General features: G+C 40.5%; 1 protein-coding gene across 4 annotated transcripts in view; it reads right to left on the bottom strand.

Moving 5' to 3' along the window:
* Positions 1-319: 319 nt before the first annotated feature.
* The window catches only part of ttc39a (tetratricopeptide repeat domain 39A), a 30,818-nt gene continuing 20,081 nt past the window's right edge, over positions 320-11,056 (bottom strand). For 2 of the 4 annotated variants that reach the window (XM_086284604.1, XM_086284605.1), the window contains 14 exons: positions 9,322-9,389; positions 9,167-9,231; positions 8,948-9,047; positions 8,647-8,712; positions 7,885-7,993; positions 7,734-7,801; positions 7,581-7,640; positions 6,910-7,071; positions 5,451-5,542; positions 4,996-5,116; positions 4,174-4,285; positions 3,893-4,007; positions 3,668-3,784; positions 320-2,292 (listed from right to left, as the gene is read on the bottom strand). In XM_086284604.1, the coding sequence (XP_086140730.1) occupies positions 2,178-2,292; positions 3,668-3,784; positions 3,893-4,007; positions 4,174-4,285; positions 4,996-5,116; positions 5,451-5,542; positions 6,910-7,071; positions 7,581-7,640; positions 7,734-7,801; positions 7,885-7,993; positions 8,647-8,712; positions 8,948-9,047; positions 9,167-9,231; positions 9,322-9,389 (1,370 nt within the window). In that variant the 3' untranslated portion in view covers positions 320-2,177. The remainder of the gene's footprint in view (positions 2,293-3,667; positions 3,785-3,892; positions 4,008-4,173; positions 4,286-4,995; positions 5,117-5,450; positions 5,543-6,909; positions 7,072-7,580; positions 7,641-7,733; positions 7,802-7,884; positions 7,994-8,646; positions 8,713-8,947; positions 9,048-9,166; positions 9,232-9,321; positions 9,390-11,056) is intronic. The other 2 variants (XM_086284606.1, XM_086284607.1) reach the window with 2 other exon arrangements.

Genomic DNA, 11,056 nt, shown 5'->3' with positions numbered 1-11,056 from the left:
GATTCGTGATCAAATTGCCCTTCGCTAAAAACATAAACACAGCCTTTGTGATAGCTTTGTAAGTGTATTTGTGTTATTCCTCTTGCTGACCACAAAGTAGTACTTGATCACCCACTTTTTAGTTTTTCTTGCGGCTAGATATTTAAATATTTAGAATAATTTTTTTTAAATTCTCTTTGTGTGTTTTCGATAGATTATGACGTGTTATAATAGTCCTTGTTTTCGTATCCCTGACTGCCAGAGTCTCACACTTCAACAAAATAAGATGACTTTATCTAACAGATTAGATTATATAAGGACAACAGATGTACAGTCAAGTTCTTTGTTCTGTACCTAACACCACTTCACTCTGTAAACTCTGTTTTGTTATGCTTAAATGGCTAAAAGGAAAAACCAGACAACACAAAATTGGATTTGTAGTTGCTTTTCATCATGTTAAATTACAACGGAAACATTCAGTATGTACAGGAATGTCATTCCGTAATTTCGGTAGCCATGCCCAGTAAAATATGCAGATAATGCCACTACATTAGTTAGAATTTGACTGCAGTTGCAAACCCAAAGAGCAAAAAATGAAAATAATGTTATTTGAAAGTATAACATGAGTGGTTTTGGGAAATTTCTGGAGAGCAGCTGCTGTTAGAACAATAAGAATGCATTTCCTTCACCATTAGAAAAAAAGAACTTCAAGCCATCTTAAATCCTAAATCGAACTCTAATCATGAATAAAACAACAGTGCTCTACTGCTCTAATTCCAACACTTGAGACAACATGTGAGTTCAGGTTTATTACTCACTATTGCAAGTACGCAACCTTTCCAATAACCTAACCACCAACCATGTTAGAGGTGACCCCTATTTATCCATAACCAGATTACTATATACAGGAAGTGATTACAACATCCAAGTGCTTCAATAGATGTTTCTGGGCAAGCATGTAATATACAAGAGCAGCAGAAGATGATCCTGAAGCAGGAAGACTGTGGTGGTTGCGATGCTTCTGAGCTCCTTCACCTACTAAAGATGCAGCAGGCGGACAAGCACGCAGCACTTTGCCGCTCGCCGTGAAAGGCCCATTTGTTCGAGCTCAAGTACTGCTGGAGGCCGTCCCACACACCAGGAGGGGAAAAGAAGGGAGTCTGCCTTTCTAAAAGACACATTCATCTGTCCTCTTAAAACGGGACAATTTGTGTAAAAGGTGCCATTTACAGTATATAAATGTCTTAGAGGAAGTCTTAGAGGCATTCTTTTTCTTTTACTCTGGAGAGGTTGCATATCTGGCTGACTTCCAAAGCTCTGTGCAAAAAGCCATAAAATGCAACTATAAATAAAACAAGATTTTAGATTTGATCATCTCTTCAAAGGGAAACTCGGAGAGAGCTATCTCACAAAATACATGTGTGTCTACCACTGATGTAATATGTTTCAGAAAAAGGGGGAAAAGGAAAATGCGCAATAAAACACTCTCTCTCTGACAAACAGAATAAACCAAAGTTTAGTGTAAAAATTTAAACAACATATCATTTTTGATTATATTGCTGATCAGTAACCAATTACAAGGAATCTCCTAGTTCTCAGGGACTTAACAAAACATCACTGTGTGTCATTTTTATTTTTAAATAATCGCTCATTTATATTCTACACAAAAAATGGGAAACTCTGCAGCAGCCAGATCAAATGACTTGGAGAAGCTAGTGTCAGTCATTTCTGTAAAGGTTGTTTGGTACTCTGGCTCCATCAAATCGCAGACTCAGTACCCTGCACTGGGAATGTTCTACCCTCGGGGTATTAGCAGAGGCAACTTAGAATATACACCAAATAAATCTGATTGTGTTTTGTACTCCAGTGCACCACTTACAGGTGGCCACAGTGCTAGACAGACGACCCCGCTAGAAGCAATGTTTCATAAATATAGGCACATTTCATAATTAGTCTCCATTTTAAATCAGAAGGAAGTAAAGTTCATGAGGATATATCTCTGGAAGAGGGCAAATCCACCGAAGCCAGTCAGAGCTGCAGTTGCTTGGCACACATGAGGAAAAGCCTCTTCCCCTAGCCTCTTGATGAAAACTAACAAATTATTCCCTAATAATCAGGTCTGTCCTGGTCTGTGTGTTGGCATGATGAGACTGTAGGAGACAAATGCTGTCTTTCCTTAGTGTGCCGTCCTCTGTTTGTTATGGGCTGGAGGGCACATGGATACCGTTCTCCCCGCTGCCTTTGGCCTTGTGCAAAGCAGCCTGTATACGAAAGTGTGTCCGTGATTCCATCGAGTAGTTTTTGTAATTTTGCCTGAAACAGAAAAAAAAGAAGATCAAGAAAGTTCAACCTGAACCCCAGAAATCCAAAGTTTATAGCAAAGTCGAGTAAACTTTATCTCGTATTCTAAAACACTCAAATCTGAGTGAAACCATGAAGATGAATGGAAGATGTATTTCAAAACATCAAAAGTGGAAATTCTTAATGAAAGGTTTCATGTGTACAGTCATGTAAAAATGAACGTTTTGGCTGGACTCTACGTAGTCATATAGATTACTACATGTTCCTAATCAAACAGATTAATTGATCATCAGCAAGTGTGACCTGGAGCATTCAAGTGTCTCATGGAAAAGCCCAGGAAAAGCACCCCAAAGTCAGACAATGCAATGCTGAGAGAGTCTCAGCATGTTTGTGACAAAGTTCATCACAGTACAATTAAAGATTGAAGAAGTATGGTTTGTTTGGAAGAATTGCCAGGAGGTAGAGCGTAGCAGCACGATTTAGGTTTGTGGTCTGAATAAATTACAAGGATATCCTTTGGACAAAACAAGACCATACACAGCATATCAGCACACCCCATATTAACTGTCAAGCACGGTGGTGGAGGCCAGGGGTGATGATTTAAGCTCGTTTTGCAATGGGGAGTCATCTTCACAATAAAGGTAATTATGGAGGCTCCACAGGCTTCTGTGCTGGGATCAGTATTAATTCCATTTACATTATACATGCTTCCCTTAGTCCTTATTATTAGAAGGCATTACACATTTTCATTGCTATGCAGATAATACCCAGCGTTACCTATCCATGAAGCCAGATGACACACAACAGTTAGTTAAAGTGCAGGCATGCCTTAAAAACATAAAGGTTTGGGTGACCTCTAATTGCCCGCTTTCAAATTCAGATAAAACGTTTTTTGCACAAATCTCAGAAATATGGTGTTTAAACTCTGGATGGCATCACCTGGTCCTCCCGTAACACTGCGATGAATGTTGGAGTCGTTTTTGACCAGCCTACGTCCTTCAACATCCATATTAAACAAATAAACAGGAAAGCGTTCAGCTTTCAGGCGTCTTCTGTGAAATCAGCTCCAGTTTGGATTTGGGGAACAGACACCTTCTTTACTTTGAGACCACGCTTAAAACGTTCCTTTTTGATAAAGCTTATTTTTAGGACTGAATCGGGTGACCCTGAACCTTCCCTTCGTTACGCTGCCATTCAATTCAGTTATTGGTGCTACCAGCTAATGAATCATGGAGTATACTGTGAAAAGCGTTCTTTTTCACATGACTGCATAATGTACTGTTAACACTTGATTACACTACAACAAGAATGTGGGAGAGTATCTGATTCATACATATTCTATTAAGTACAGATGACTTAAATATGCTTTGCTGGTTCAAAGACTTACTTTGCTGTTTCTAGCAGTTTGATAGCGTCATCTTTTCTGCCTTGCTGCAGACACAGCAGGCCGTGTTCCAGCAGGGCATTGGGGACCAGGTAGTGGTCATACTTGATCTGAGTTTCACTGAAGACGAGAACAAAAATCAAATGTCAACCTGTTTTCACCAGAACACAACTGAAAGACTGAATCAGACGACTCTGTAACTGAAGCACTTTGAGGAAAGGCTCTTACTTGCAGAGGACGAGGGTAAAGTAGTGCTCTGCCTCCTCGTGGTGACCCAAGTGTTTGAGACACAGTCCCTTCAGGAGGCTCAGCAAACACTGATCATCTATGGAGAACTCCGTTCCTAAAAGTCGGCAGCAAACAGAAGACAGACTGGGTCATTCTGAACAAACAATCTCAATTATATCTACATCAACACCCGTCTCTAATATGTTTGGATTAATTTCTGTAATATAGCATTTATTTCAATCAGAATTGTCTTTGTAAATGTGCTTAATGGATTTACATACTTGGTAGACTTTCAAGTTGAGCCTGTGCCTCATCCAGTGTTTTCAGCATGCCTTCAGTTAAGTCTTTGTGTTTGCCAATGACTGTATAACCGTTCCAGATGTACATCATCTCCTAGAAGACAGACAAACACATGCACAAATCATGCACGGCTAACAACCAATAATAATCTTTTACTACAGGTTGACAAAAAAAGCATTTTCTCTGCAGTGACACTCGGGATAATCACCTTTAGCACTATGGGCACAGATGTGCAAACTGCTGTGGCATTTGACAGGTTCAGCCATTCAAAACAGATCCATGCTACCTTAACTGTGCAATGTGCCCCACTGGTGAAATAACAACCCTCGATTACCTCTTTGCTAATGCTGCTATGGTCAGTCACTAGTTTCAGTGCTTATTTGACACGGCGTAATGTTTATTTAGTAAATTATGATCCTATTTAGGGTAGAATAGATGACACAGCAGGTTGATTTAGGGAGCGACTAACTTCTGATTCATACGTCACTACTTGTACGAATGTGCAGTCTCAGTCAGGTCAAGCAAATATGAAACCAACCAAAATTACAAAGTTGAGGTTTCAAAATTATAGTTCACAAGTTCACCTATTATATAAAGTCTGTGGGTAGAATAGCACAGCTGTCTGAGCTATGAGTCACACATATAAACTGTCCATTCTGATTGGCTGAACCAGTACATTCACGTTTTACAGGGCTGCACCGCAGGGTAAATAGGAGGCAAATGTCAAGTAAAGTCTTTGGCTTTACTTTAATTTAATTTATGTTTACTGGGCAACATGCAAGATGGCGTCATCCAGTGCTCACCAGCGGAGGAGCAGGAAGAGGTACGGGATTTTCTGCCAGGTAGCGGCGGGCTTTCCTGATAGCAAACTTCTCCGTTGGCAAAGACTTTCCTGCTATTTTCTGCTTGAGCCCTGGGACCTGCCTGAAATATGAGATGCATTTAGTAATTACATATCCTCCAGACAGTTTTAAAAGCCCAACAGTCTAATCAAATGTTTTATCATGGAGCACCGTTAATGGTTACCACAAAAAATTAGAATATCTGTGACACAAAAAGAGTTTAATGCCAAAAACACCAGTTTAATTTCTGTCATATTACTCCTCTGATACACCTTATAGAGTATTCTTAAATATTAGCTCATATTATTTACCAAGGACAGGCTCTTTGGGGAAGATACGATTATGACATTATTGATACTTTCACAGTGAGTCATCTCTGCTTTGCTGAGTAATTTCAGCAGCGTCTTAATTCCTACCTGAACAGACTAAGTGCTGTCTCCCCAAAGGTTAGGCAATCATCCTTAGTCAGCATACTGAGGTAGGCTGCTTTCATATATGCATAGGTAGCCTGAGGGAAGGAAAAACGTGGTTACTAATTAAATCTCATCCTTCCTTTGAAAATGAGATGAGGAGGGGAAAAAAGACAAAAATCAAAAGTTGGACATCCACATTTGTGGTGCTTTTATATGTTGGAAGGATTTTGGTTCTTGTGACCTGAGAACAGTTCATGTCTGTTTCTGCTAAAATAACTGCACAGTTTAGTTTGAACAGCCCCTGTGATGCATTTGCAGGCTGTCCGTGGTATATCCCATCTCTCAGCCAATGACGGCTGGGATAGGTTGAAGCCCCCATACGACCCTGAACTGGATAAGCCGAAGAAAATGGATGGATGGGCGGATGGATGGATGGAGGGATGGTCGGTCTGATGATGGACCTGCAGCTTGTCTAGGGTATATCCCACCTCTCATCCAGTGACAGCTGAGATACGCTCCAGCCCCCCACGTGACCCTGAACTGGATAAGTAGTTAAGAAAATGGATAGATGGCTTTATTGACTCTTTGCAGTCGCTCAACAGCCAAAGTCTCCTGTGGCCCTTAATCATCTCTGCTTTCCTGAACTTTTGAAATGGAATTTGTAAAGAGTTTATTTAGAAGAGGAGACACAAACTCAACCTCATCGGGTAATAAAACTGAACTCCTAGTGCCTTTGCCAGATGTGAGTATATGGGAGGGTTGAGTCAAAAAGTAAAATCTGTGCCAAGACTGAAAAATAAATGGGAACCAAAGGTATATGAAATCAAAAAGTGTAGCACTACAGCTAAAGCCTCGGAAAAAATGTAAATGTTTTGTTATGTTAAAATGGAGTGTATAGAGGAGCACCTTCAAAGCTCTGGGATAGCTCCCCTCTCACATTAAATATTCCTTTTTTAGTAAAAACTTTATGAAAAATCTTAATATTTATTTTCTTGAAATTGTACTTAAGATTTAATGTATTATTTACTGTATTTAATCATATCTACATCAGAGGGAGAGCTCAGACTGAATAGTTAAAGAGGGAATGTGCAGAGGAGGAACAGCGGATAATCTGGGCAAATATGGAGCTGCCAGGCAGGAGGAAAAGAAGAAGACCACAGAGGAGGAAGCTGGAGATAGGGAGAGATGGAGGCAGGCGATTCTCTATAGCGACCCCTACAGGCAGCAGCCGAAAGAAAAGAAAGTATTTAACTGTATTTCATTTGACTAAGAACCAGTCTGATCCGCATTCTATCCTGGTAATGTTGTTTTTAAGCATATCATGTTTGTTTTATTTACAATGATTTTTGTTTTTTGCACCACGGTTGTTGTTTATTTATTTTTTATCTTGACTTCACTAACTTTTACATTTCTTTTATTACTTTGCCCGCTCAGATTCACATCCCACATTATGGTGGCCCACCTTGGACCATGAGTTCTCCTTGCTGAGCAGGTCAGCGTAGAAGTAGGCCATCTTCCAGTGCCTTTTGTATGTGAAGCACCACATCAGCTCCCAGTAGCACATGTGATGGAACTGCTTCCACTGCTGCTGAGCCTCGCAGCACTCCTCAAAACGCTTGATAGCCTGGAAGAAAGGCACGTAAAGGTTGAGAATCGCTGTTTGTCAAACATATGCCACTAAATTATGATACCGATATGATATGTTTGCAGAAGAGATGATTTGACTTTATCAGTATTTTAGTTAAGGACACAAAACTGGCAATCAATGTTTAGAAAAATGAGCAAAATACAGAAAAAAATAGTTATGACCTTTATTCCACATGAGGTGATTTGTTAAGTATTTGAAAGAGCTTTTCATTCTGGTACTTCACATTTTCAACATTCAGGATTCAAGACTTTATTGTCATTATGTAAGGATTAAAAGATGAAGGCAGTACTCTCTCACATGGTGCAAAAAACATAAATATACTGACATAAACAGAACTACAAAATACAAGATTTAAATACATTACTGATATGCATTAAAAATACACACACACACACACACACACACACACACACACACACACACACACACACACACACACACACACACACACACACACTTTCTCCAAGGGAAAATAAATTACTCACAGCATCCAGGTTGCCTTTGATCTCTTCTATCCGACCAGCAAAGAACAAAAAGATGGATCCCTGGATGAAGACAAACACAGTATGTTTGTGAGAATGACACAAACAATCATAGCAACATTTGAAAAGCACACACAGTCATTCATCCTGACATACCTTGGGGTATTTTTTAAGATATGGCTCCAGCAGTTTTTCTGCATCCTCAACGTCTCCTTCTCCAGTGCCTTTGCGAGACAGAAGGAACCCAGCTCAGATTGCATCTTTTAGTGTTAATTTGCAGATGTGCGTGTGTGGGTGTGTTGCTCACCTAGTATGAAGCTCATGAACGTGTGATAACAGAGGAGAAGCATGTTGCACAGGAAGGACCTGAATGTACTTTCTACTGAGCCCTCTTGAAGCTGCTGGAGACCAAACTCCTATATAAACACACACAGTTGCACACATTTTCTGAGTCTACATTAAGTCTTCATTTGTGGAAGATCTATCAGCCAATTAGCAGTAAAACCAGCACACAGAGAATACACTAAAGTAGTTATGGGAAAATCTTCTGTGTTTAGTCAGCGTGTTCTGGGGATAAAACAGCATCTGCTTGTCTACCACTTCTCTGACTCACAAACTGGCCTGTGTGCAAAACACGCAAGTACAAAATACAAGAAATGCAGTATTTGCATGTTCATAACCGGAAGATAAATCAGTCATGATGGTAATATTCAAAGGTCAACTGAGGTGCTGATGTGATGGCTTGATGAATGAAATCAGTAGTTACAACTGGTAACCACAATTTAGAGAAATAGTCATTGCTCATTATTATCAAAGCAACCATCATTTCATTGATGGTTGCAAGTTTCATTTCACGTTTCCATGAAAAATAACACGACAAACTCGTCTTAGTAGTAGTGTGATGAATTCTACCACAGATGCACTTACAGTTCTCGAAACACTTCTCTTTCTCTGATTCATAAAGAGGCATTTCAAACAGAGCGGAAGGGTGTATCGGCTCGCAAAATATCTCCAGCCAAAGCTGTTAGAGAGCGCCATGTCAGAAGTCTGACTTCTCAGAAACGCTTACCTTATTACCAGAGAAACCGACAAACTCCAGCAGCTTGAGTGTCCGAGTAGGCAACATGGAAATCATCTGCAGGAAGCAAACAAGCAGTGGAAATGAAAAGGTCAGAAACATAATTACAGAGCATTTCATTGTTATTACAGATGCTGAACAAACTATGTTGGATTTCTTGCAGCTATCGCCATGTTAGGCTGGAGCAGCTCTTAATTTATGCAGATCTTCTGCTCTTCTGGTGCCTTTTTTGTTAACCAAGCATCACAAAATTAAGTCAATCAATGAGGCACAAGTGCAAACTATTACTTACTAGATTAAAAGCTCCCACTCCCAGTTTCACGCCACCCTCAAAATGCCCATGGTTGTCACCATGAGTGTATCCGGAGGACTGCAGGACTGTGTGAAGCTCTCTGAGGGGGTTAAGATATAAGCAAATTAAGGGGAATAAGCTGCGATGAAGTCCTGATGGAAGAATAAAAGGTCTTCCAGGAAACAGGGATGGAAACATGGATATCCTGGAGATACTCACTTGTAAGTCTGGTAGCTGTTCCTCACTTTGATTCCTCCTTTGATAAAACTGATCATGTTTTCATCCTGAGCACGAATGAGTTTAAAAACACAAAACAGAAAATGAGTGATGGTGGCAAACACATCAGTAGCACTGGCTGCTGTAAGCCTCCTGACCTGAAGGAAGGTGAGCGCTGCCCTCTGGAGGAGACACTCGGCGTAACAAACTTCAGCATGGAGCTCCTCTGAAGTGAAATCGATTGTACCAGTTATTGTCAATCAAACACGGGCTCCAGCATAATGACCAAACACACACATACACATGCAGAGGTACTACTTTAACATGGAGCAAACATTTAAACACTTACAAAGTCTAAACATTTTAATTATTTAGAATAATTTAATGATCATCTAATAACTTCAATCAATCAATCAGTCTTTATTTATAAAGCACTTTTCATACAAAAAATGTAGCACAAAGTGCTTTACATAGTTAAAAGCAGCCCACCCCACCCTCCAACTCACTCCCCACACTCTCATTGACATAAATGATGTGAATACACACATATTTCCCCCCCCACACACACACACACACACGCACACTTAAAGAGTAAAATTGGGCTGGGTTCGCATGAGCCAAGTGAGGAAACACTATAACAGGGAGCCGTCTGCACCGAGAGCCGGTCACAGACCGCAGCCTCCAGGCCGGGCACACAGCAGGAGGGAGGCAAAGGAGCCCCCCAGCCAGGCTGAGAGGACCCCCAGAGCCCCAGCAGCCACGGTCGATCACAGCCCCGGTGCAGAGAGCGCCCTCCGAGGAAACACTGGAGATATGACACAATAGGCTATATACAGGGTAAAATGATAAAATAAATAAGAACAGGATACAATATAAATATAAATATAAATATAAATAGAGTAAGAAGATTAAAAAATGAATAAGAATAAAATCAATAAATATTAGGTAAAGCCTAAATTAATAATAGAATAACAGGATAGAATAAATAAGCATAAAATAAATAAACGCTAAGTAAAAGCTAAATTAAAAAGGTGGGTCTTGAGCCTGTTCTTAAAAACATGTACGTTTTCTGCGGCCCTGAGCTCCTCCGGCAGGCTGTTCCACAGACGAGGACCATACCACTGAAAAGCTGCCTCTCCGTGAGTATGTGTCCTGACTTTAGGAACGATCAAAAGGCCAGTACCAGAGGACCTCAGGGTCCGCGAGGGTTCGTATGGTAAAAGCAGATCTGAGAGATAAGAAGGCCCAAGACCATTAAGACATTTAAAAACCAATAAAAGAACTTTAAAATCGATCCTGAAACACACGGGGAGCCAGTGCAGCGATTCTAAAACCGGTGTAATGTGGGCCCGCCCTCTGGTCTTCGTCAGCACACGAGCTGCTGAGTTTTGCAAGAGTTGTAAAGTTGAAATATTCTTCTTAGGAAGACCAGAGAGCAGGGCATTACAGTAATCAATGCGACTGGTAATAAAAGCATGCATCAGCATCTCCGTGTTGGCCCGAGAGAGAATAGGGCGGACTCTGGCTATAATTTTTAGATGATAAAATCCAATTTTAGTTACATGTTTAATATGTGGGATAAAACCAAGCTCAGAGTCAAAAATAACACCCAGGTTTTTCACTTGTAGCGAAGGACATAGTGAAAATGCCTCTAATTTAGACAAGAGTTTCTCTCTCTGAGCCTCAGGACCGACAATTAAAACTTCAGTTTTGTCCTGGTTAAGCTGTAAAAAGTTTTCTGCCATCCAAGATCTTATATCTAAAATACAGTTAAAAAGGGCATCCATTGGTCTGGTGTCATCAGGAGACACAGAGATGTACAGCTGAGTATCATCAGCGTAACTGTGGAAGTTCACTCCATGCCTCCTGATGATACCACCGAGAGGGAGCATA

This window comes from Aulonocara sp. 'chitande type north' Nkhata Bay, linkage group LG23, assembly GCF_057382095.1.
Source record: "Aulonocara sp. 'chitande type north' Nkhata Bay isolate Kocher_YH1m ecotype deep benthic linkage group LG23, A_spYH_male_GT1.1, whole genome shotgun sequence".
NCBI classification, from domain to species: domain Eukaryota; kingdom Metazoa; phylum Chordata; class Actinopteri; order Cichliformes; family Cichlidae; genus Aulonocara; species Aulonocara sp. 'chitande type north' Nkhata Bay.
Note: the sequence above shows the minus strand (reverse complement) of the source record. Positions and strands in the feature narration are given on the sequence as shown.